The 27,355-nt window shown below is 40.7% G+C and overlaps 1 protein-coding gene across 7 annotated transcripts in view; it reads right to left on the bottom strand.

The window, feature by feature from the left end:
- Nucleotides 1–27,117, bottom strand: part of NKTR (natural killer cell triggering receptor) — a 66,686-nt gene extending 39,569 nt beyond the window's left edge. For 5 of the 7 annotated variants that reach the window (XM_067530465.1, XM_067530467.1, XM_067530469.1 and 2 more), the window contains exons 1-6: nt 26,997–27,117; nt 22,788–22,883; nt 11,668–11,742; nt 6,790–6,897; nt 5,458–5,502; nt 3,465–3,552 (exon numbers count right to left, since the gene is read on the bottom strand). In XM_067530465.1, the coding sequence (XP_067386566.1) occupies nt 3,465–3,552; nt 5,458–5,502; nt 6,790–6,897; nt 11,668–11,742; nt 22,788–22,845 (374 nt within the window). In that variant the 5' untranslated portion in view covers nt 22,846–22,883; nt 26,997–27,117. Of the gene's footprint in view, nt 1–3,464; nt 3,553–5,117; nt 5,146–5,457; nt 5,503–6,789; nt 6,898–11,667; nt 11,743–22,787; nt 22,884–25,395; nt 25,660–26,996 lie in introns of those variants that run through there. The other 2 variants (XM_067530466.1, XM_067530471.1) reach the window with 2 other exon arrangements.
- Nucleotides 27,118–27,355: the final 238 nt, after the last annotated feature.

Below are 27,355 nucleotides of genomic sequence, written 5' to 3'. Positions count from 1 at the left end.
TTTCTGGCACATCCTGAAGGAAGAAGGTGGCGTGCAGGAAACTCCACACAAACCTAGGACTCAGCATCAGACTTTCCCTCCATTGGGCTCTGGAAGTGAGGGGGTGTGGGTGCGTGGGTTGGGGGAGCCCCAGGGATAGGCACTGAGGATGTGCCCCTTAGCTTGGCTTGGGGGGTGGAGGAGGAACAAGGAAACAGGAACTGGGTTGTCGTAGGGGTTTCTTTAACTCTACTCTTGGGGGGACTTTGTGTGTGTCTGTATTGTTACAGACATAGTTGCTGACAGGTATTTTGAAATAAATAGCTAAAATAAATGAAAGTGGCATGATTATATAGCGTTATTTTGACAAATAAAATATTCAGAACTTTTAATTTTTTGGTACAGAATTCCCCCGGGAGTAGAATATTCACACCCTAGCAGGATACTGAAAAGTTCTCAATTATACCAAACAGCACTAATGCCTGATAAAAGAGGAAAGACCATCTTAAAGTGAGGCCAACAAATAAGTCCTTTTGACCAAGCATGTCGTTAAAGAAGTAGAAATAAAGGATTGCACTAAAGTCCCAATCCTGCAAACATGTATGTTTATGCTTAACTCCAAGCACTACCCATGTTGCTAGACTTAAGCACATGCATAAATGTTTACCAGAACAGGGCCTTAGTTTGTATGGAGAAATATAAAACTCTTGACTCCAAAACAAATATGTGCAATATCTGAACATGCTATCCAATCATGCACCAAACCCAGCATGTGCAGGTCTGAAAACAAAAATTAAGGAAGAGTTGACGTACGTCTCCTTCAATAAATCCAACAAGTTGAATGTATCATTTCAAAAAGGTATGACTGTGTTTTATTTAAAGTCTGACAATGTCCTTTAAAACCTACCCAAATAATCTTCAAATTGTCATCTTTGAAAAATGTAAATCTTTTTAGGGATATAAATATATTATATATTTTTAAAAGAACATTCTATTTAATATTAAATATTTAAATATTAAGAAGCAAAAAATTGCATTACTTTTGCCTTCCAAACAGCTTAAAGGATGAAGCAAGTAAAGGACTATTTTGGGTTTCAGGATATTAAAAGAATTGTGTATTTTAATAAGAGTAAATCAGGCTGTACAAACTTACTGGCATTTAGCCTGGAGGAATATTATAAATAGAGACAGCTTTGCTGAGCAAGAACAACTGCTTTCATATATTACATTTTTAACTTTCAATTTTAAACTATCTGTCACGATGAAATCACTGGGAATGAAATCTGAAAACAATTACTTTTAAGAGCAATCTAAACCTGAAACTGTGCATGTTAGAACCTATCTTATGAGTAGTTGCTATGTTTTGTGGGTTTATACCCATAAATGAGAGCTTGCATGAAAAGAAAGCCATGGTTGTATTTGGTGGTCTCATGACCCATCCTTGCCCAACCACGAATCAAATTATTTAATAAGACCATGCCTCTGCAACTGATCGTGCAAAGGCAGACTCCTGCACCTGAGCTGCGTTTCAATGACTTCAGTGCAGCCTGTATGATTATAGAAGTCCTGCCCTGTGAGCGATCAGTTATGGGATTCGTGCCTAATTGTAAAATTTTCTCTGAGAGAGAGGGAGAGAAACAAAACTGATATAAATTAGTTCAATTTTAAATATACAGGTGCTCTTAAAAACATTTAATATGTTTGAAAAGTATAAAGGAAATGTTTCTTTAAATATTGACATTTCCATGATTAAATCTAATCATCTAAATTTGGTATTTGATGTTACCTTAATGATGATGTTTTTTAAAAGAATCTAAATACACCAAACACTCAGCTTGTCTATTTAAGCACATATGATACGCATAACTGAATATAATATGGGAAAGATAAAAGAAACTTTAGAGCCCTCAGATGGTAGCTTCTTGATTGATGTAGCTCATTAAATTTTCAAGGTTACAGTTCAGATAAACTCAAAAATGGAAAATTATTACTTAAGAATCAAAAGGCAAGTTATTATACTTAAAAGCTAATAGTGAACTAATCAGTTTTAAACACTTATTTGTAAATTATGTACTTTTATATATATTATACACAGGTTAATTTATAAAGCATACTGTATTCCGTAATACATAGCCACCTTTCAGTCAAACTGACAGAGATAACAGCAGGTGGCACCACAAACCTGAAGTTTAAGTTTATCTTTTTGGAGAGCAGAGAGTTCTGAGTGTAAAATCAGAAGTAAATCATTTTTGAAAGATTTCCTCTTGTGCTTTCATTTGTTTTCCATTTTTAGGACATTCTTTAGGAAGCAACCTAAAAATGTCTCTTATCTGAACCTTATTAAATTATGCTGAAGATCTTTTTTCAGGCAAAGAAAATGAGCATCCTTTTGGACAATTTACTCCTTTATTGAAGACAGTGAAGCGCCATTCATTCTTATCCATCAAGAAAGATGGCAAAGACAACGAAGTTTTAACGTAACAAACTGTATTATTAATTTCCAAGCATGCCAATGTAAAGATACTTCACAATGAAAACCTCCTCCCCAACATAAACGCAAAGTTAGAAACCAGATTTTTTTCAGGTATGCACTGTGATATGTTAAAATAGAGGACAATTTTTAAAAGATAATGAAGTGGATGCATTGTCAAATATCAGTAAATTTTAAAAACTTATTAGTGAGCTTAAATTTGATTTCAGCCAAAAAAATCATTGAGTTATTTGTTTCATTATAGAACAGTTATTCCTTTATTAAGTTATTACTTTAGTCAAATATCTTGCATATCGTAACAGAAATATCCTTATGAACTGGAGTGCTTTTTAACAGAAATAAGAACTGTATGGGAAGGGCTCCTTTACAGTTTCTTCCACAGTCCAACACCCTTAATTTAAATCATGTTTAACCAGAAAAGTCATTTGTACACAGATAAATACTATACTATGCAGCAATACTGAAGGAAGGCACTTCAGGGATAGACTTGAATAGTAAATAAAAACACCTCACAAAAACAGAAAACAGACCACATTTTGAAAACACATGCAGCTGTTGACACAAACTGCCAATATATTGGACATCTTGTCCTCTTCCACATAACATTTTGAAGTACTGGAGTCTACAGGTCAATTATTTGTTTCATGTGCATGACGTTAAAGAACACAAAGCAAAAAACAATCAACCCACTACACTAATAAACACAAAAGCATAGGCCAATGTTATTTTAGAAAAACAAGCAATAAACAAGTAACATTCATATATGATCAATTCTTCTAATCCAGGAAAACACTAAAAATAAATCAAGACTATCATATTTAATGTTTCCTAGTTACAATAACTAAGAAACAGCAGGTACCCATTGGATTCTAGTCAAAGACTATATTAAGACTGATAACATCCATTTATATATTTAATTTAGCAATACCATCTTTCTCATGAACAGCGCTTCTCTGTTTAAGAAAAGCTCAGCTCTCAAATTACATCTACTCACATGAAAAATTGGGAACCATTGGTATGTTTCCCTCGGTTTGCCATTGACAAAAGGAAGGCTCTGTCATGTTTGAGAACAAAGTTTTCATCTGTTTGAAGAAAACACACATTAGTCAGTTTCCCCCATAAGTGAACACAAGTATAATTTTCTTAGCAGCACAGGGACAGTACAAGGAGAAATTCTTCTTCTGCTCACTAAAGAAACTTGAACACTTAAAAAAAAGAAATCTAATCAAATCTCTCAAAAATTAAGAGCGGAGACAGATTTATATTTGTTATGTCAGAAATACCAGGTATAGAATACAGAAGTTTTTTTGGGGTTTTGTTTGTTTTTTTTTTAAATAAGTCACAACTGCTTTAGAAACAATGTGAAATGTATTAAGAATAAAACATTTAAAATGCTTTGTTATTGTTTTCAATACAACTTAAGCTCATCATACACTTACAACATCTTAAACCCGACATTTCCTGAAAGAAAGCCACTTTGATATCAGACTCTCCCTCTCCCATCCTAAAACATGGCTGAACATATTCAATGCTGTCATTTACACATCATTCTGAGTATTACTTAGGTAGGAAGACACCGTTAAACAGTTTTTTCCCTGCCAGGGTGTTAACTAGTGCACTGCACCAATCTACGGAACCCAAACTTGAAGTTTCAAAATCCGAAAGGAAATTTATTTAATAGTGACACTTGCATGAGAGGAGTAAAACATGTGCTCCTCTTCAACCCAACTGTAAAAGACAGATTAGAGGTTGAAAAATAAAAATATATTATTTAATCCAATGAACTACGTAAAAAAATCCATAGTTTTACAATCAAAATACTTTCAATCAGCAAAATGAAATAACTACACAAGCAATTTACCACAGACAAAACCATATTAGACATAAGGTTGTACCATTAACGTCCATGAGTGCAGACAAATATACAGTACCAGACGTTTAGCACTTACCAATCCATATGTATTCTTTAGAAACAAGAACCGAGAACTTTTTAGAGTAGGGAATCTGTCATATAGCTGCTTCTGATTAAAGGCTGTAAAATTCTGACATCTAACTATGCTTCCTTATAACATATTCAAGAAACTTCATAGCATGCACCTAACTACAAAGAATTGCTCACAGCACACAATACTTGAAAAACCCAACGGTTTATGTATAGGCTTGTCAAGACCGGAATAGCACAGTAACTTCCCATTCTTTACATGTAAAAATTATACTGTATCTTGTCTCCTAAAAGCACTGATTACTATTACAAACTCTCACCTCTTTCTTTCAAAAAAGTTTTAGAAAGAAGGTGAATGGTGTACATATATTTATCTACTCTATGCAAGCAAATAACTAACTTGCACAGAGTATAAACACAGCCATATATTTTTAAAAACCAACACGAAATATACAAATCTTGGAGGGAAAAATGGACAGCGTTTTTAAAGAAATTGGGACTGTTTAGAACTGGGAATAATTCCAAGTATTTTTTCTCAAAATAAATAATTTTCCCACAAAAAAGTTAGATACAGAGTTCTCCATGTTGCCAAGCAATACAGATATCCATCCACAAACTGATATATTATCAGTTGTCCATATATTTACTAGGGAGGGTGCAAGGGAACAGAGTTTGAATTTGTGTTACTGAGCTTGTGTCTCTTACCTTTTCATTTTGCAAAAGACCACATTCTCTATAAACAAAAGAATATGTTGACAGTTTTAGGCAGGAAGATAGGAGTTTTCATGAATAAAGTTGCCTAACCTCCATGCTGAAAGTCATGTTTAACCAGTAAAGTTAGCCTTAATTAATTTTGTCAGTTAACATTAAATATTTCAATAAATGTATCTGAAATTCATGCATATAAAAATAACTGTCATGCAACATTAGTTTCATGCAAAAGGTGATCTATAAGTAGACCTTTCCACATTAAATATCTTGGGAATCAAAACTTGTTTCATCTCAGAAATGAAGCAATAGACCTTAAAGACATATTAGCCCTTACCTTTAAAATATCCACCATAAATAGATTCACCTCCCTTTCCATTACCTATGTAATAAAAGCATGCATTAAACCTTATCAGAAGATTTTAAAGTATGCTTTATAAACAATTTGTATATAGAATAGCAAATAACAAAATATAAAAATATGGCACTATTTACAGATAATATGAATTAAAGTATACATTCAAGTATCAAAGAACCAACATTTAGATTTTGTACAAAAGTTTTATAAAGCCTAACATGAACAGTTTCTTTTAATTTCATGAAATATTTTTGTTTTGCTTTAAATATTCCACTATAGAGTCTGCAACCCAGACCTTTGCACCAGTATGTAGTTTACAGTCCAATAAAGCTTGCCCTGGGAAAGAAGGGGACTGGAAAAGCTCCAGTGAGGCTCCAAAGGCTACTCCTCTCCCTTAGCACTTATTGGTCTCCAAACAGGAGGAAACAGAGGAAAAAGAAGCAGCAGGTATCAGAGAAGAGAGCTAACAAACAAGGTTGACAGCTTTCCCTGCCACAGAAATCCAGCGCTCAGATACCACAGATGTGAAAAACTAGCTACCAGTTCTTTCAAAGCCACCCCTACCCCCAATAGGTCACCTAGCTGCTCTCTTGGTGGCCCCTGGTACAACATACCTGGAGAGGTAGCCTTTTACCAGTTGAGAGTTACCCCTGCACTCATACTTACTGGCCTTGCAGATTGGAGGATAAAACCACTTTGGGGAGGGCAAATGTTTTAGGAAAGGGATGATGGGAGGGACACTAAGTTATGTGTGCATTGGGGGGAAGAAGCAGACCAAGTTGATGCTTTGAATTTGCATTTGGGGGCTTATTCTGCCAAGAAATATTTCCAATGCACCTGTTACGATTTTACTTATTCACATTGCCTTACAGAGATGTAACTATGTTGTATCAGCACAAAAGAATCAGAGTGAACATTACTAGCATTGCCCACACTGTGTAAAATACAAAAAGGAAAAGATTAAAAGTAGTTTGTTTTTTTAAACAATGAAAGATAGTGTTAGCAACTCAGGTAAGGAAATCTGTATTTTAAAACTATACATTTTTAACCTTTAACAAGAACATTTTAGAACCTCAGTATCAGAAAATACCTATTGGGAGTCTTACAGTATTTATTCCACAGACTCTACAACATGTGCAATTCTAAATGCCATCTTAACAACAAGATATAAGAATGAAAGATAAATATAACCTTTGGCTTTAATATCTACAAAGTATAAAAACATTTAAAGGAATTTCCTGACAGTAATTTTAACTTTGTAAATTAGAACAATTAAATCTCTTAGCACAGAGAAAGAATTTTATGTTTTACCTTCACTGAAGTCCCCACCCTGAATCATGAAGTCTTTAACCACACGATGGAAAGTAGAGCCTTTGTAACACAGCTTCTTTCCAGTTGTTTTTCCAATTCCTTTTTCACCTAGTAAAATGAAATATAAAAAATAACTAAATTTATTTGCTAAAAAAGTCAAACTACTGGTCAAATTACTAAAATGGGATTTTATTTTCTGGTAAATGGGGAACGTAAATGAGACCATCAAAATTGGGAACATAAGAAAACACATATGATCAAATCTACCTATTTATTTTTCCATTTCTTCACTCTTTTTTCCATCAGAAACAGATTTTAATCCTTGTACAAGACATCATCCATCCTCCAGCACACACTATGAAAGAATCCTCTGCTTCAAATGGTTTTTCTCTTTTCTCCACAAAAAAAAAAAAAGTGATCTATTTGGCTGTTTATTGAATACGGACCATTCTTGCAAAGGCACCCACTGGTATGCAGTCCCACTGAAGTTAACTAGACTCTGCACAGGCATAAGGTCTACATAAGCAGACCCCTTTGCAGAAATTGGGCCTGTTTAATATTTAAGTTGTGTACATTCTTTCCATACTGTTTTCTATATTTTCTTCTATTTTAAAACATTTCTATAAAATGTTCAATTATTTCAGGTAGCTTTAATTGAAACCAAGAACCAATTCATAAGCGTATAATGCATTTAAAAATCTTCACCCAAATTTGCACCAGACAGAAGATAAGCTATAGTAAAAGTTAAGTTACTCGAATTTCACAATTTATCTTGGTTGCCCCAGCCCAGCATTAAAGGTCAATTTCTTTGAAAAATGGGTAGGTGGTATACTCACAAATAAAATCTAATTAAATTTAATAAATAAGCAAAAAGATTACAAGGTGAAAATAAAGAGCATTTCAAAATTCCTTCATATTTGAGAAGAAATGGCAATTCAAAGTTTTATAATTGAAAGAAAATGACCTACAAAGTAGGTCATTTTCTTTTCAGTGAAGAAAGCCTCCCCCTCTTTGAAGTCCCATTTTTGGAGACTAGAAAGCTCAAGTAAGGTATCTGAAATAAAAAGGTAAAAACGGATAAGGTCATAACAGCGGACAAGAAAAGTTAATATATTTTACAAGATGAAAAACGCTTTTAAAAAAATCTGATCAAAGCACCTGGGCCAACCTCATGTCAGACTTATCACAAAGCCCACCTGGACTCCAAGATGCTTTCCTCCAGGAGCTAATAGCGTTAGAGTGAGAGGGGGGAAAGATACCTGCAAGCAGCTCATGCAGCCCAGCTAGTCTTGATACGTATCGATTAGTGATATCATCTTATAATATGAATACTTAAAGCCAATTAGTCATCCTTCTTCCTCCATCCTAGCAAGAGATAGTATCACATCAGTTATTTATTTTAAAATACTGATGCCCACTGAGCAATTTCAAGCAAAGCAATGAAGCTAGAGGTCACAAAGTGTCAACTATAAGAGGTACTTGAGGTTCAGTGCTAAGCTGGGGCCAAAAGAGGGTTAGAGAAAGCTCAGCACTATGTCAATGCTCTTGGGCATCTGCTCAAGGAGCAAAAAGTATATGGATCAATGCCTTGGGTTTACAGATGAAGCAGAGTTGCAATGCAAGACAGTCTCATACAGATGAGGAAAGAGGGATGAAGCCCTAGATACTTTGACAATGCAGACAGCGTCAGGTCACAACAGAGCCAGTGCAGCAAAAAGAAGTATTTTAAGGAGGCTGACCCAGAAAGACAGCAACATTGAGCACTGCTGAAGGCAGGAACTATCTGCAAAAGAGGTGATCATCTCCAGAGAGTTCAGAACTGCCTTTTAACAAAGAAAGGTGTATATACAAAGCAGCTACAGAAGGCAGTTCAAGCAAGCACTGCTGCATTGGGCACCTGCTGTAAAATGGGGCCGCACCCCACAAAACCACAACAGTGCAGAGAAACTCTTTTCTTGGGGTACAAGGACCCATGGGAAAGAAATCGTAAGATGAACCCAGCCAGAGTCTAAAGCCTGCACAGCAGCTATAGAATGTCATCAAACTGCTTTCTGCAGCTCTTTCTGAACATTCTCTTCCTGTGCAGATTCCCTGTTTGCTCCAATTCCATCCCAACTGCCTTCCTTATGGTCTCCAACCTGCTAATCCCCTCCTAACATAATGCTAAAGAATTTAAAACACCATGACACAACAAAAAAAAATTGCAGAACTAATGTTGGCAGCAGCCAACATATTGCTCACTCTGCTTGCATATTTTATCCCTTTTCACTCACCCATTGGTCTGTCTTGTTTGTTCTCACTATAAGATATTTGAGGCAGGAACTGTCCCTTATTCTGTTGGTACAGTGTCTACCAAAATGGGTTCTTATTCTCAGTTGGCCCCAATGCACTACCATAATAAACATGATTATTATTAATAATGATAATAGAAACCAGAGGGAGGAATACATGAGGCATCACTATAGATGGCTCAAAAAAGTAAAGTTTTAAAGCTATCAGTTCCCCACCTGGCCATAGACTAGAAGAATGGACTGAACAGAAAGAATCAATAGAGATGAATATTTTTGAAGAAAACAATTTTCTCAGAGGAAAACTATTCTAATACAGGGTTTATTGTAAAAGATTAAATACAATCATGCCCTACCAAAGACAAAAAAGTGAAAAAGTGACTGACAAATATTAAAATTAAGGTAATTTTCTCATTTCCCCACCACCACCACCTTTGGTTATGCGATTTTGGCCTTCCACTAAAGCATTTAACACTTCTAGATAACAATTGGCTTTTCTGGAGAAAGTGCTAACCTCTAATATGAATAACAATGCTGGAGTTTTCCTGTTGAGACAGTGTACAAAGATGTCCCACTGAGGGGAAAAAATTGGTCAACAGAGCAGGGCTCAACTCCACACTTTGAAATGAATTTGTCTAATGGAAGAGCAAGCAAGTCTTCAAAAAGACCTTGTATCTCTGGTTAACTAACCAGCTGTCTGTTTAAATTCAAAACAAAACAAAACAAGACAACTGAATCCAATTGTGTGAATGGAAAGTTCTACACTGCCTGCAAATAAGTATTCTTTTAGGTTAAAAAAGTAGTTAAGTGCACAGTAATCAGGATAATAGAAAATGAAATGATAAAATACTAGAGGACTGCACACTTCATTGCTTACATAGGCCAAGCTGCACATCCAATGAGAGAGCAGCATATTACACTGCTTCCTGTGATATGTATATACATAGAGAGGGGGCGCCAGAGAGATTCATCTGTCTGCAGCACCAAAAGGATACTATGTGAGCCTGATTTTCTTTTCACAGTAGTGGAAATTGGGCTTTTATTGACTTTGGTCAAAATCAATAGGGTTATGACCATTGATGCCCAGAATATTCCCTAACATTGCAAAATTGATCTGATGGATGGCACCACAACCCGTCAGGCCATGTGACTGCTAAGGAGTCAGCAGAATTTTATGTCACAGACCAGTGGTGGGAAGGGCAGGAACAGAGTCTCTATCCCTGAACCCGAATGCCTTACCCGTAGCCTTCTAGAGCACCACCCATCTGAGAACCTCAAAACACTTTAGAGGGCTGAGGAAATTCACTTTGCCCAGGGGGGAGGAAAGAGGAGAGAAAGAAAATTAAGAGTCAGTCAGTTTTTGACACCTTGATCCCCTCCTGCTCCCCCATGTCTCTGATGTCTCCATTACCCAGAATTGTAACCTCCATGATGCCTTTTACTCTCATGCACATTCACACCCCAAACATCCTGGCTGCCACTGAATCATCTTTGTTCTCCATCACAAACATAACCGCAAACAAATCCTGACAGTTCTGCACTGCTGGTACAAACATCTCTGGCATTTTAGAAACACGCAGTTGCTGATGTAGGCCAAGCTATACAGCCAACAAGAAAGAGCAGCCTATTAAGCAGCTGCCTGTGCTGTGTACACACAGCAGCAGGGGGTGACAGATTTATCTGTCTGCAACACCATATGGCATTCTTTGGGCCTGATTAGTGGAAATCAGGCTTTTCCAATTTTCACCAAACTCTGCCCAACGATGCCTACAACATTCCCTGAAATTTTAGAATTGATTGGATATGGTGTTCAAAAGTCATTGCATTATATACAAAGAAGGACGTGCCACTGAGTGGAGTACAGGGTCTCACTTTACTTGGCCAATAAGCCGTATAGACAAGCATAATGTTAGCAAGAAGCAAGCTGATAGTTCATTTATGTTAAAACACTGTCTTAAAATCTTCTTAGGAGGTTTATTTATTCAAATATATGAAAAAACCTATGTATTTCGCACAGTGGGATGAGATTTCAGAATATACCTTTTGTCAACTGCTCCATTCAAATTTAATCCTCAAAAGCTAGAGCAGGAGTATATGCAGTCTCAATTAAACAGCAACGAGTTACTTAAAATGAATAATTCATCTGCGCTGCCACCTCCACCACAACATAAATATGTTTAATTGCTATATTGCTAGTGCTCTGATCTCCATTTTCAGCTGTCAAACTCATGCATAACCTTCCTACAGTCCCCAATCAATTTCTTTTATTCCCTTAACGAGCACCAGGCAATAACCCACCTGCAATCTCCTCTACCAGTCTAGTATCCTGAATTTCCTTGAAACTTCTAAAAACACACTTGCTCCACAAAACTTACCAGTGACAAAACCCACTCACCACTATCTGTTCTCTGTATGGTATGTATTTATGCATTTAGATCCTTAAATTTTGGGGGTTGGAATTGTGCTCTCTGTTCATGATATTCTTCACATTATATACTACCATGCCATTATGGTGCTGTAGTTAATAATAAGAAATAACTAATGATAATTAACAATAAATTATTGATAATAATGGGGAAAAATTACTTACCTGAACATAAGCAAAGAAAGTTTTTGCAAGTCTTTGGACATACATCTGAGAAGAGCTGAAACATAATTCGACCAACTGAAAGAAAGATTAAAATATGTGGTTACAAAGTTTTCAGTTTGCCAATTTTTTGTCAGAACAAACAAGTAAGCATTTCACTGAAAACATATTTTAACAAACAGACTGAGAACTGAGCAAATTCTGAACATGTAGTATTAAAAATAAGTGGCTGAAAAGAGACATTGGAACAATTTACCTGAAATTAAAATGTAATAACTTCACCATATTTAATTTTTTTTAAATCCTCATCACCTAATACTGGCTTGAAATTAAGAAATAAAAGGTCAAATTATACCTGCAATAAATATTTTATCTGGTCTATAATAGCTGTTTTGAAACAAGGTCCCTAAATTACTTTATTTCTTAGATAAATACCTTAAGTATCACAGGGGCTGTGGGAATTTTTTTTTTTAAAGTAGCATACTTTGTACAAGGATAGACAAATTTGAAGCTCTAAATATTATTTATATTTCATCATCACCTAGAGGCCTCAACTAGATCAGGGCCCCACTGTGTGAGCTGTTGTACATATACAGTAAATCATAATTTCTATCCCAAAAAGATGAGTGCATCACCTGCCTAACTGCTTTGAGACAGCTTTCCTCTTTATGCAAAGAGAGCTGCACAACTCCCATGAACAATAATGGAAGATTCATAGAAACATAGGGCTGGAAGAGACCTCGAGCGGTCATCTAGTCCAGGGTTTCTCAATGACTGTTCTGTGAACCGGCGCCAGTCCATGGCAGCCTCCTTACCTGTCCTTAAGATTTCCCTGACACAGTTTAGGAAGACAGCAAGCCAGTCCCTGGTATCAAAAAAGTTGAGAAACAGTGATCTACTCCATCCCCCTACACTGAGGCACAGGCTGTTCACACACCATTCTTAGGATTAGGGCTGAGGAGAAGTCGTAATTTATGGTGCCTTATAACTGTACTTATCTAGGCATGTATTAATATGTTCAAATGTACCAAAAGTTTTAAAAAGAGGTTTTCATACTCTGTTTTGTACATTCCAAACTACCTGAAACTGCATTCTGTAAACCAAAGATCTACAAACTTTGTTTATGAACAATATAGTAAAATGCACAATTTGCAAAACAAAATTTGCTTGATAGACTTACAGCTTGTGAAATAAGAACCACAAAAAACTAAATCATTGTCAAATATCAAACAGATCTATGTGATAACCTATTAAAGAGTACCCTTTAGTGGTATAAAACTAGTAACACTTCAAACACTGACAGTAAAAGCAGCAAAAGATTGGATTGCTCCAAATTTGGTGAAAAGCTATTATGGAATTAGTTCTACTGTCCTGCCATAAAATAAAAAAAAGTCTCTTGAAATTGAATTATGTTTTACTCAATACTGTGGCATCTACAAATATTTCAGATACTCCTTTCTAGGAAATTAATCAACTTTTAATTCTGATGCCTGTGTACCGCAGAAGGCGGAAGGTTTGTGTTCTGAGATTTCGGTGCTAAGAAAGGAGCAGTTAGACAAGAGGGAAGTGCTTACAGCTAGTTTTATTTACGCAGCACTTAATGATTAGAATTACAAGAAAAAGGGCTGCAAGACATGAAAAGAAGACGCTTACCAACACAAGGATAGGGAAACCCATTCTCTATCCTGCAAGCGAGTTGCAACAAGGGAGCCAACCCACCCAGGGCATCCGCTAGGGCCTCGACGGATTTACAGAGAGCCTCAAGCGGAGTGGCGCCTGGGGGTCCCTATATACCCCTTTTTTTCTGATTTTAGCAATAAGTTTGCCAGCTACTGATTACGTACATCTTAATCCATTTAAGGATTGGGCCTTAATACTTGGTTTTTGTTAGTTTATTGGCTATTAGCTAGGAGTATTGGGGACTTTTCACCCAAAAGCAGTGGTTAGTTGTTTACAGTTAAAGCATTCTTGCAGCTGGCCTAAGTAAAAAAAATTGCTGTTGATTTAAGCAGATTTTATGCTATTTTTATCCAAGGGTATTTTCAGGCCCTGGAGATAGTGCCTTTTATCTTCTAGGGGCCTTTTGGAAGATAGTTCCAAATTTGGCCCTTAGGAGGCCTTAACATTGCTTAAAGAAAAGCCCACTCTGGATTTTAGGGCCTAGTCCTGCCAAGCTAAGCTGCTTTCGCGTTACAATAATCTTGCGTGCCCTATAATGCTCTAAAAATATATATAATTGTCAGAATGTCTTTCCAAACCAGTAAGTTATTGGGAAGTCAGGAGATTCTCTACCCTAGTATGGAAACAAAGGCCCACCAAAGACAGATTGGAATGCCCCACCTCCCTCCCCTCTCCCACCAGCAGTCAAGAAAGAGAGGAGGCCCAAAAATATAGAATACTAGAATATATGTTTTGTTTTTGTTTTTTTGTTTTTTTTTTTTTTTGGGGGGGGGGGGGGACGGGAGATGGATGGAGCTCACATTTCAAGCAAAAAGAGGAGAAAAATCTGAGAAGTTTGCTAAACTAAAGTTTCCTCTGCATGACCAGAAGCTGCTCCTGTATCTGGTTAAGGGCCTATTTTTAGTATTAACCTTAGCTAGAATGTATCTAGCAATTATTATTAACATTAGGTAATAAATTATTTTTCTTAGTTAAGAACACTGTAAAAGTCTTATTATATGTAACATTTTCTGGTTAGTTTAATCATAACAATCATTATGAAGTTCTTATTTTTAATTCCATGTCCTTCATGAGAACTGTCTCCCTCTCCCCAACATGACAAGGACAAAGGAGATGTATAAACGAATTTGTCTAACACATTAACCAGTGGAACTAAATGCCACAAAACATACCAATGACATCAAGAGTTTACATGGATCTGAAACCTCCCCCACCACCACCAGCACCAATATTGATAGTTACACTTGATACTATACAAAAAATGTTTCTAGGAGAGATAAAGGTTAAGAAAAAAAACTTGCTAGGGAGGTAAATTATTTCATAATTATGCACAACAGCATTTTTTTGACCTTGAAACATCTGGTACTGACCACTTGTTAGAAACAAGATATTGGACTAAATGGACCATTGGTCTGATGTGGTGTGGGAATTCTTCTATGAATATTAGAGTTCAAATTTGAGAATTTATAATCGAAAAAGACTACTCATCCTCTTAGTACCACTAGAATATATGTTCTTGAATTTAACTCAACTACTGTACATCCCAAATTTTGAACATGTTTCTGCACCAGCTTCCAATATTACACCATGATTTTAATTAGTTTAGAACACCTATAGCTGTGGCTCTTCATAGTTGTGGACAGATATTAAAAAGTACTTAAATAACTAGAGAGAGAAAAAAACCGCTTGTTTGTAGTAACATAAAAGTAAATGGTGTCCGACAAGGAAGCATTTTAATTCAAGTTGCATTTCAAACTCAAAGACAAAAATAAATATTGCACATTTCCACTACCAGATAAAATGTTAAGATACTCTAAATGATGACATGAGTCTGTCCCAATATTGGGACAGTTTTTGTTTGGTTGGTTGGGTTTTTTTTAAGTGAGGGTCAGTTACTTGCAACAAACACATGGGGAAATTGGGGCATCAATAAGTCTCTTCCTTAGATGCGCCCCACTCTAGGAGCTCACAAGGCACAATGCTGGGTACAGTATAACAATGCATTTTATTTATTTGAGCAGAACTTTAAAAAACAACATCTATCCTTTGATCTAAGTGCCTTGTCACAAGTTAAAAATACATTTCTTAAAACAAGTTATCTCACCTCCATTCACAACATTCGACCAACCAAAACTAAGACAAAGACAGCTCACTCTCCTCAACCACAATCCTCCCCCATCTCCCCTTACCTCCTTCAAAGCCAGTGAAAATTGATGGAGATCGAAACCAGAGGCAGTCAGCTTGAAACAGCCAGGATGGGTAATTATGATGCAAGGTTATCTGCTCCAGGGCTCCCTGGTTATGTCCACACTGCAATAAAACACTAACAGCCCAGCTGCAGCTCGTCCAGGTCTGCTGATTTGGGCTTCTGGGACTTGGGACTGTGGAGCTAAAAATTGCAGTGTATACATTCAGGCTTGGATTGAAGCCTGGTCTCTGAAACCCCACAAGAGGGAGTATCTCAGAGCCCAGGCTCCAGTCCGAAAGGGACTGTCAACACTGCAATTTTTAGACTTGCAGCCTCCCCCACCCCCCTCCAAGTCAGCTGACCCAAGCTCCGAGACTCAGTGTTGCGCGTTTTTTATTGCAGTGTAGATGTACCCCCGGAGGCCAGCAGGAGATCTGGGTCAAGGGCAGGATCTTTTCTCTATCCTTTTAGGAATTCAACATTAATATTAGGAGATGGAAGAGAGACATGCAAACTTCTCTCATCCTGCCAATCACCCACTGAGGTTTACCAGATAATGATTCAAGGAGCCAGAAATGAAGGTCATAGTTGACGGATACTGTGAAGGGCACAGATAGTTCCCACACCCCTGCTCTCTCAACCAACAAACTAAAAGGAGTTCAACAAGAACAGAGCTGGCAGCGGTACTTCTAACACCCTCCTGTACTGTGAAGCCAATCTGAACAGTTCGTGCTAGCATTTCTGTCCATACTGCCACATAGATGAGTCTGGAATGACTGAGGTTCAGCTGGCGCCTAGCCCTACAAAACCTAGGAGTTTCTGGAATATTACTTAGTCCTGCAAAATTCTTTACTTTAGGCAATACTAAAGATGTTCGTGAGATCAAGATCATGAAGCAATCCCCTGGATTAGGAGCTCCTATAGTTGAGGCAGTCATAATACTCAATTTGAATTTGCAGATAAACGGAGTGCTCTCCAGATGTGTACCCTAACCAGTGGGCTAAAAGTTATGAAGGAGCTCCTCCTTTTCTCCCTGCTCCCCCTGTCTGTTTTGTACCAATTCATCTCTAGGACCCTGATCTATTAAGTGTACTCTTAGCAAGTTAGGCACTCCGCCACCTATCTTCCCTGAGTTCGTGGGTCACAATGGGGTGTCTAGACACTAAGGCCTGGTCTACACTGCCAGGGTCGACGGGATATATGCAAACTACAATATGTAGCTTGTGTATCTCCCGTCGACTTACTAACGTTCCCTTAACGTGGAGTGTTCACTGTGCTGTGTCAGAGGCTCCACTGTGCTGTGTCAATGCAGCGTTACTCTTTTTTGGAGGGGCGGGAGGGAAGTGGGGGAGAGGGAGGATGGAAGGGGATTTACTGTGTCAGCCAGGGAGCATTTCCGGGATCAATTGTGCAGGTCTCCACTACCCACTCAATCCATACCGCTGCATCGATTCATGGAATCCAATGCAGCCCCAGCAGTGTAGACATACTGCTAGAGTGAGGTTGCAGTGTGTATATCCAGAGGCAGAAACATAGGTACCTAAGGAATGTTTACTGCAAAAATGTAGGCACTGAGCAATTTTAGGGACTTACAGAGTTTGGTGACAGCTGATCAGGAGTTTTGTGAATCCCAGTGATTTAGACACTCCTTTTGTGAATTGAGCCCTGGAACTTATACAGACACAGGAGGGTGTGTTCATAGCACAGCTTTTCTATGCCAAAGGATATGCTTGACTACGTACAGTGACAATGAGAAAAGTTCTCCTCCACATAAGCTATGCTGCTGCTTTATCTAAATATATCTTACTGTGATTGTGCATTATGTGGTTTTGCATACATTTAGGTATCCATCGGGGGCAGTCATACAAGTTGCACAGGTTTTATCACTTGTCAATGTGAAAAAAAATAAGCCCTCACCAATGCAGGCAAATAAGTGAGCCAGACAAGGATCTGACAGCAACCTTCACAGCTCAGACAATACACATAAATGCACATGCAATTATTGGTGTGACTTTAACAAGGAAAAATTAAATGTGAAATCTAATTGCCAGCCAATAAACTTCGACAGGAAAGAAACCCATTTTTAAACCTAGCGTCCACAGCCACATATAAGGCTCTCTCTCTCTTGCAAAGTAGATAAGAAAAGATTTTCCTAGGCCTATCTATCTTCTCTCTCAAGTGCTCCCTTCTTCTTCCTAACAGAATCGACATTCCAACAATTCTTCAACTTCTTTTCCAGTTATAAAGATCAGATCATTCAATTAGAGAACACAAAACATATGACTTTGGTTTCTAACCACACAGCCTGAATAGCAAATTCTGGATACTAAAGGATTATTTACTATGAACAGTTTGTGAACAATGTATTTTTACTTGTTCAAATAGGTTTTATAAGTTAGCTAAACATGAACTGTTCACAAATAAATCAGCTATGAATATTTCAGCTAGCTTTAGTCAGGAAAGTGGTCCTGAAGAGCTCTCACTTTTACAGGATACCTATAGCACAACGGGTTCATTGTCCATCACTAGGGCTCCTAAGTGCTACAGTAATACAAATGCTTAAGAAAAAAGAATGTTGAGGATCTAGTTGCTTTTTTCTCCTAGTGAACTCAGTCATCCAATCTGAGCTGCAAATCTGCCTGTTATCCACCTTTCAAAACCTCCACCCACCTTCTTGGAGTGAACAGAGTACTAGGAAAATTACAGAACACTCCTACCACCATTCAACAGGAGGCTCATGTTGAGGTATAGGCTCCAGATGTCAAGACAGTGGCATACAACTTCCACAGAATTGAGCATGTCATAATGGCAGCCTGCCAGAATACTGAGGACCACACACAATTTGCAGTTGTTTAATATTTTAATAAAAACAGATGCATGATCACAAAATTCCTCAGAGTTTGAGATTCGTGGGAATAAAAGCTTAATCAAAACTAAATTTTTGAATTGCAATAAAAGTGGCTAACTTTTCTTTTTCCACAATAAGTTATTCTATTAAAGAGAAATGAATAGACTTGTTATTTAAATTATTAGTTAAAAATCTTGTTCTGTCTCCCTCTGGTCAGGCATTTGAGGGAAAAAGAGTCTTAACATAGCAACACTTTAATAATTATTCTTTTCCCCTTTCCTACCCTGCATACTCTGAAACAATCTAAAGCCCCACAACAGATCTCTGAACTAACCCCATCCCCAGTAAATGCTTCTATCTTCTGTGCTGCCCACAAATGTATTTAAGTACTAACTAAAGGTGACTAGGACTGTCAAAAAATTACTCTTTTTCTGAGTAGTTGAATAAATTAGGTGAGACTACATTAATCAATCTTCAAGTCCTAGTTTCTGCTTAAACCTCTGATTAATTTGGTGCCTTCAGTTTGCTGTGTTCCTAGCCACAATTTGCTTTATTTCATCTCAAATCTCTACAGTCTTTCACTAATAACTAACAGTGAGCATAGCTCTATATAAAACAGTGAAGGATATTGTGCTTGCCCTGGAGATTTATCAAGTCAGCTCACAAATGAGCCCTCCTCATTCCATCTCTTTTATATTATGCTATGAGTGAGGGAATGAATGAAGACAAAACACATGTGAGAGAGATGAAAGGAGAGAGAGCGTTAATAAGGAAAATTCAGTAGAATTTCAGGGATAGAGCAGGAGTGAGACACAGCAAAAAAGAATAGTACATACAGTACGTTTTCTGGAGGATGAAGGAACTATGGTCGTAAGTACTAAGTCTGGGCTTCTTCAGCTTCTCATTCAGCAGGCGGGAGGGGGAAGAAATCAGAGGAAACATTGCTTTGCACTGCCATATAAAATAGTTCCAGAGGGGTAGCTGTGTTAGTCTGTATACAGCAAAAACAACAAGAGTTCTGTGGCACTTTAAAGACTAACAAATTTAATTTTTGTAAGCATAAGCTTTCGTGAGACTCAGCTCACTTCGTCAGATGCAGAGGTAGACGAAGTGAGCTGAGTCTCACGAAAGCTTATGCCTACAAAAATTAAATTTGTTAATCTTTAAAGTGCCACAGAACTCTTGTTGTTACTGCCATATAAGTTACTGAAATCTTGTAGTGAGTGAGGAAAAAAAAAATCACACTCCTATCCAGAGCTTTATATGCCTTTGACATGTTTAAAATACAATCTACAACACCACAGTGTTAAATGGAGTAATTCAACTATGCATGTGCTGGTATACCAGACTATTAGCAAAAACAGGTACTGCAACTAGTCTGTTCCTACAAATACATGTTTTGCATTATTTAAAAAATATTTTTCCATTAGATTTGCAAAAAGGTAGAAAGCATATCAAGAACAAATACACTACACTATTAATAGCTCTCTGCGCTACTGTCAAATGCAAAGTTCTCATACTTGCTATATTTCCAATTTATTTTGCAATTAGTGCTAAAAGCACCACACCAACCATAAATATAAAGAAATACAGACCAGAGAAAACTTACTTTGAGTAACTAAAGTTTCAGGTTGCACTGAAAAACACAGATCTCCAAAGCTTGCTAATAAAGTCCACCAAACAACACAATACAATTACATGGATTAAAAAGTTGCATTTCAAGATCCTATAGGTAAAATAAAAATAGGACACATCTATTTGTACAGAGCCATACTATATATAATTGAGATCAATGCCCTCCCCCACACATACTGTATACCACAACAGACCTACCCATTTTCAGCCAGGGCAGAAGTCATTTTAAAATTAGTGTGTATGTTTGTGGGTAGGGGGTGATTTCTTGCTCTCCACCACAGCAACCTTCGACAGTAATTACGTCACTGCACCCTGCCCCAACGTCTCTGCTACATCCAACAATGATGAATAAGCATGTTAGCCTGATGTTTTTGCTTTAATCATCCACAGCTAAATAGATGATTTTGACGTTTAAACAGTCATCAGATTTCTGAATTAATACTTCATTGATATGAACAGGGCAGTACACATCTCTCAGAGCCACTGTGTCAAGCTATCTGCAGCTTCAGGCAGATATCATTGTATAGTTTATATTTAAATCAGATTTTGAATGTCATCAAAAGGGATAGATAATAGATGGGTACAGGATTTGTAAGGGTGACATGGTATTACAAATAAATGCAATAATTATCTAATCTCAAATAATAGCCCAAAACAGTCTCACAGTACCGATACTGCAATGTTGGGATCTTCACTGCTAGTAAGCACTAGTTGTCTGTTCATTTTTAAGGCTGTTGAGTAGGGTTGAATAGTATAGACACAACAAATCCTGCATCTTAGCAGATGGTTAGATTAGATGACCTTATGGTCTCTTCTTCTAACCCTATGGTTCTATGAGTCTATGACCTTGCTTTCATTATAAAAGAAAGTTAAGATTCTGAAGTACAATTAAGTGATAAATTCAGAAAGGATAATTTTGTAACATGTGGTGCTGCATAATCACATTATACATCATCCCTGATCCTAATGTTAGCACAATTTGTAAATCAGCATGGTTTTCATTTGCACAGGAAAACATTAACCAATCGCAATAAATACAGCAAAGCTTTAAATTTGCTGTGCAGTTTTGGGGATCATTCAACTTTAAAGATGGAACAAGTTACGTTATACCACTCAAAGAAGCCAAAGCCCCACCTCTACTCAGTGCAGCCAAGTAACATCTGAGCTGAAAGAGTATAGATTCATATCCAACCTTCCTCCATTTGCACCAACAATATGAGAATCTCTAAGAGAGGGGCAACAGTTCTGTCCTCCCTTAGCTTGTCAGCCACTGAAGGCACCTTGGCAGTCTACTTCCTCTTGTGGATGCAAACACAAAGCTGAGGATGGGGCCAGAAAGCAAATAAGAGACAGGTGGAGCTGGGAGCAGAAGATGGAACAGGGTAGGGGAAATTAGGGAAGGGATCAAAAAAACAAAACACCATAGGATGAGGTCCAAAAAAAAAATCCCAGGATAGGAAAAATGAAAAGGGAAGAGATTTGAGAATCTATAAGAAAAGTTTTTGAGTGAGATTACATTGTGTCTCTTTCAATTTCAAATCTATTTAACTAACACGTTCAGACTGGAAACCAAAGATGCAGAATTGTAACCTTCCCCCCACCATCCTTTTCTGAATTTGATTTTTTGAATGCTCCCATCCTATCACAAAAGTGGATTTAAAGTTGTGGAGAATTGTGACATTTGTACTACAATAAAAGTTCTGTTTTTTATTTCTGTTCAGAAACGGAGAGTAAAAATGTGCAGTAGTGTGAACTTATATAATATAGTTGTGAGTTATGCTGCAGTGAGCTTATTCTTGTAACAAGCTATTGAAATTGTTTACCTTTGCTCCTGAAGATTTTATGGAAGAGTGAAAACAAGCCAAATTGCTTTAAAATGCACCTGAATATGGCAGAAATTTGGAAGTACAAACAGAGAAACTCTTATTTCAGTGATACTTCTAAACTTAAAGGCTTTCAAGGAAATGGGGAGACAGAAAGTGAAAGGAGCCATCACCTTTTAAAACATTTATTTGGGGAGGGTGTTGGGGGCAGTGAATAGTAGTAACACAACAAAGTGTTTTACAAACATTAATCCTCATAATAGTGTGGTAGACATATAAAAACTAGCATTTTACAGATCAGGAAATTGAGACAGACAGTGAAGACTGTGCAGCAACTCACATAGCATAATTGGGACTAGAACTCCGATCTTCCATGACTGGCAGACCATACTGTTTCTCACATGAGTAGGTATGGAAGAGACTTTTTAGACCATCCACTACTGGCACTTACATATAGCAGTGATAAGTGCCTTTAAGAACTTTAAACAAATAAAGCTCCACCATCCTCCCCAATCCCCTCATTAGTTTTCTCCATTTTCTATAGTTTGTTTTATTTGTACAATCAATCTTGAAATCACAAAAAAAAAAAAAAAAAAAAAATACATACATGATGCTATATTTGTATTTATTTCAACCAGTTAGCACTTATAACATACAGTCTTTTTCCATCTTCAAAATACTAAGCATTTGTTAACCCTACCATACCCCGGTAGGGAAGAATCCGGGTAAAGAAAAATTCCATAGTACCATGAAAGACATTCCAAACAACATCAAATTGCAAAGAATATTAAATTACTAAAAATAATAAGTATCTTAAGAACAGTTGATCAAACCCACAAGAAACATGCAGTTTGTTTAAATTAGTGGCAAGAGCCTGATCCAATATCTAAAGCAGAAATCTGAGCAAACACATAAATAAATACTTATCACACAAAGCCCCAAATCTTACCTGGTTCCCGATTGATTTCTATGTCAAAGAAGCACTGAGGCCGGTCCTGCGCCCCCATGGCAGCAGGGAGCTCCAGCCCCTCTTCTCCTCACCACCCTGACACAGAAAAGACCAGAATAAACCAGGAGACACACAGCATATCTTAAGATCCAGCCCCAGTGAGGGATTCTATCCTATTCTAGTCAGGTCTTTGAATTACAGTCCCCAAACCAAGCCAGGGCTCCCTCCCATCCAAAGAAGGGATGGAAACAACAACACTGTATCACTTCCAACCCTGGAAACAACAGTATCCCCCCTCCACCACACACACCCATCTCTCATCCTCCAAAAGCAGCCAATAATTACTAGTACTGTAAGCAGATGAGACCCAAAATGAAATAAAGGTTTATTATTAATAATGAGTATCTCGCACTGAGAAGTAGGGAGTGAAGTGTGCCCTTGCCCTCTTACCCACCCCAGAGAACTGGAATGGGATAACAGACAGGACTGTGATCACTGGAAATCCAGAAGAGCAAAGAATGTAGATTCCTGTCCCCAAATCATTTGGAGTTGAGGGCAGATTTGGGGAACCCACTGAAAATTTGGTACAAATATTGCAAAAAATAGGTGAGAACTCTGCTTACTGCCCCTTCCTCAGGAATTTGGGGTTGGGGAGTGAGGAATCTGTTTATGTGGGGAGATTAAGCTCTTTTCCTGCTGATCCCCTCCTTTAGGGAGAATCTAGGTGTGGGGGGGAGTTAAGATCGTTCCCTATTCCCCCAGTTTTTGGTGAATTTGGGTGGAGAGTTAAGCTCCTATCTTGCTGGCTCTCCCTTTTGGGAAATCTGGGGGGGGGAGTTAAGATTATTTCCTGATGCCCTCCCTCTCGGGGCAATTTGGGGGTGGATGCAAGACGAGGTGAAGATCCCTTCCTGCTGCCCTCACTCTGTGGAAGCTTGGATGGAGAGTCAGGACCCTTCCACACACACCTTTTAGGGGAATTTGAGGGGAGTGAGCACCCTGCTTTGCTATCCCCTCTTTTAGGAATGTGTGTGGAGCTTGGGGAAGACACTGCCCCCCTTGGGAATGTGTCATTGGGAGGGTTCGGAGGCCCCTTCCTGCTGCCTCCTCCTTACAGGAAGGTGGGGGTGATCACCCCACTCATCCCCCTCAGTTTTGGCTGCAATGGTGACCCTGCCTCACTGGGAATTTGGGGGGTGACCCATAGGAACTAGTATACCTCCCCTCCACCCTTACTGGGCAGGATTAGCAGTAGCTGCATCCTTCCCTGGCAGTTCCTGCACTTTGTTCCCCTTCCCCGATGAGGAGCTGCAGCTCGTGCATCTAGCTCCAAAGGCCATTAACTGGCTGACTCACCCTCCTATCCTCCCTCCTCCTCACACTCCTGTGTGCTCCCACTTCCCCCCACACCCTCATCACAGACCGGTGCTCACCATCACGCCCTGCACCTCTGTTCTCAAGGCATGTGCATAGGAAAGCTCATGCTTTGCTCTCCATTCCTTCCCCCTTGAACACACCAGGAGAGGAGAGAGAGCATTCCACACCGTAAGCCTGTGAGGACATGCACGTCTCTCGTTTTCCACCCTCACCATGATGTGGCAGTAAAAGGGCTGGGATAATAAACAGAAATGGCTAATGCAAATTTAACCTCTGACCCCACCTGTTCCCATCGCCAAACACACATGCTGCCCTCTCTAGTACCCCACATCCTCCCCTTGGCATGGGCTCATTTTCCTCATGTACAAATACCCTCTCCTCCCTGCTGTCCAGCCTGACATCGCTCAAGGTCAGCATCCTTCCCCCCCACCAAGCTCCACTCCTCCCACCCCAAGAAGGGACAGAAGCAGTCACACCATATCACTGCCAACCCAGGCACAGCAATGCCCCATCCCTGTCCTCCCAGCAATGACTAATGCTGTATCCAGATGGGAAGGTTTATTGTTCTGAACAGTAAAGAGCATCTTTCCCTTGCCCTCTGACCCATGCAGGGAATTGGAGGAGGGAGCAGACACCGCTTGGATCACTAGGAATTGGGGGGAGCAAAGACTTAAAACTCCTGCCCCCACATCATTGGAAGTAGGGGGCTGGCTTGGGAACCATGCTTCCACTTTGGTACAGACACTATGGAGAAAAAGCAAGGGGTCTGCTTGCTGCCTTCTCCTCCTTCCTTGGGAACTAGGAAGCAAGGAACCTGGGTGTATGGGGGAGGTTATACGCCTTCCCCGCTGTCCCCCTTTGGGCAATCTGGGTGAGTGTGGAAGAGAGGAATGCAGCAGAGTCCTTGTTCGTTCGTTCGTCCCTCAGGAGGTTGGGGAACCTAACCATGCCCATTTATCTACACTGTGTGGTCACACCACCAGTCCTGCTTCCCTATTTGCAAGGGAGGGTTCTGCCCTTTGTTACCCTCAACTCTCTCCCTCTGGGAGGGAGGGGGATCAAAATGGAAGTCACAAACCCCCCACACTTGCAGGGATCCTCTCTCCCTGAAGTCTCAGAAGAAGGGAAGTGGTGAGTCTACAGTGCTGCCAACAATCCAGTCCCTAGGTCATGGTTTCGGGAAAACTATTCTGGGTGGGTCTCTGTGGCAAGCTCGGCCTATCTGTCTTACCCTGGGCGTCCGCTGTACAGGCCTTTCTCCTTCCTAAAACTTCCCCGTTCCCTCTATCTGCAGTTGCGCCATCAGCTCAGCAGCAGTCACTCCTGCACTGCAGTCACCAGTCCGATCTGGTGTTTAGGGGGCAATCTTTCTCCTCCTCACCCCCAATGCAGTTTCCTTCCTTTCATGCATGATTGACGGGGCCAGAGAGGTGGAGCTAGTCCTACCATCAGGTCGGATCTCTCTGGCCCCACCTTGTGCATCCCCTAGAAGGCCCCGCCCTATGCACCCAGCCACAGGAAGATTGAAAACCCTTTACCGCTGCCCTCCCCACCCAGTAATTGTGAGAGCTTGGGGGGAGAGTCAGAATCCTTCCACAGGGCCCTTCCGGGGAATTCAGGAGGCAGGAAAGCGCCCTGCCCTGCCCTGCCCTGCCGCCCCCCCATAGGAACATGTGTGGAGCTGGGAGAAGACACCAGACACTGCCTCCCATGGGAATATGTCATGCGGGGCGGCCCTTTCCTACTTCCTCCTCCATACAGGAAGGTGGGGGTGAGGACCCCACCCTCTCAGTCCTGCCCCGCCACTGGGAATTAGAGGGTGACCCCGTGGGAACTAGCGGGTTGACACTAACTGGCTGACTCGCCCTCCTCCCCCTCAGGCACTGCGCTCGCCACGCCACGCAGACACGGCGCGCGGCCGCTGAGAGGCGCGCGCACAGGCCAGGGACAGAGAAGGAAAGGCGGAAAGCGCGCGCGCCCCAGCAGAGCCGAGTCCACCCCGCCGAAATCCCGCGAGAACACGCACGTCTCCCTCGCGTCCCGTTGGCCAAAACTCTGCCCGTGACGTGCCAGTAAGAGGGAGGGGCCTGGGGTGATAAGAGGGGGAGGGGCAGGCACTGGGGCAGCCGCGTACGTACCCGCGCCGCTGCCCCGAGTGTCCTCAATCCTGCCCCGCCCGACCTCGCTCCACGTCAGCGCCCCTTCCCCCCCCGCCTGTCACTGCCCAGCCGGGCGAGCACAGCAGCGCCCCTCCCCCCCCGCCATGGCTAGGGTGGGAACCTCGACTCCTGCCCCCCCATCTTTGGGAACAGCAGGGGGGGCGGTTTGGGGACCCCCCCACTGTGGTGCGGGCACTGCTGCGGCGGAAGGGCGAGGGCTCAGCTTGCTGCCCTTCCCCGCGAACTGAGGGTGGGGGGAGGCTTTGCGCCTTCCCTGCAGCCCCCCCCTTTGAGGAAGTTTGGGGTGCACGGGGGGGGGGCGGTTTAAGCGCCTTCCCTGCAGCCCCCCCGGGGGGAGTGAAGTATGTAAAGAGTCCAGACCCTTTCCTGCTGCCTCCACTGGGTGCAGTCGGGAGCGGGGGGGGCCCTGCTTTTGCTGCCCCCCCCCGGGAGGTGTGTGAAGCTGGGGGAAGACACGGTCCCTGTGGGGAGGGAGACCCTTTGCTGCTGCCTCCCCCTTCACAGGAAGGTGAGGGAGGACATCCTCCCGCCTTCCCCTCAGGGGTGACTGGACGGGTGACCCCCCCCCCCCGTGAAATAAGGGGTGACCCCGCGGGACGCACAGGTCTCCCCGCCCCCCGTGAGGTGGAATTCGTAGCAGCTGCGTCCTTACCTGGGAGCTCCTGCGCTTTGTTCCCCGGCCCGGCCCGGCCCGGCCCGCCCCCCGTGAGGCGCTGCAGCCGGAGCCACCGGCCCCAAACGTCATTTACTGGCTGGGCCCGCCCGACTCCGACCCGCCGCCGCTCCCTCCGCCCCCCCCCTCTCACTCACACGAGCGGCGCTCGCTACCAAACCGCGCAGGCGCAGGGGGCTCGAGGCGAGCTCGCCCCATCTCCGCCCAACGGTCGCCGCTCCCGTGAGGGGCGGGGCCGGGGGTAGGGGGTCACAAGCGCCCCTCCCCCGCTACACACGCCCCCGGCTGCTCCATGGCCGTTGATGCCTTCCCCGGAATGGGCGCGTGCTCCTCACCTA

The sequence above is a fragment of the Emydura macquarii genome, unplaced genomic scaffold (assembly GCF_026122565.2).
Source record: "Emydura macquarii macquarii isolate MOO-44397 ecotype Brisbane River unplaced genomic scaffold, CSIRO-AGI_Emac_v2 contig_3080, whole genome shotgun sequence".
Classification (NCBI taxonomy): Eukaryota; Metazoa; Chordata; order Testudines; family Chelidae; genus Emydura; species Emydura macquarii.
The sequence above is the reverse complement of the archived record's forward strand: the minus strand, read 5'-3'. Positions and strand labels throughout refer to the sequence as shown.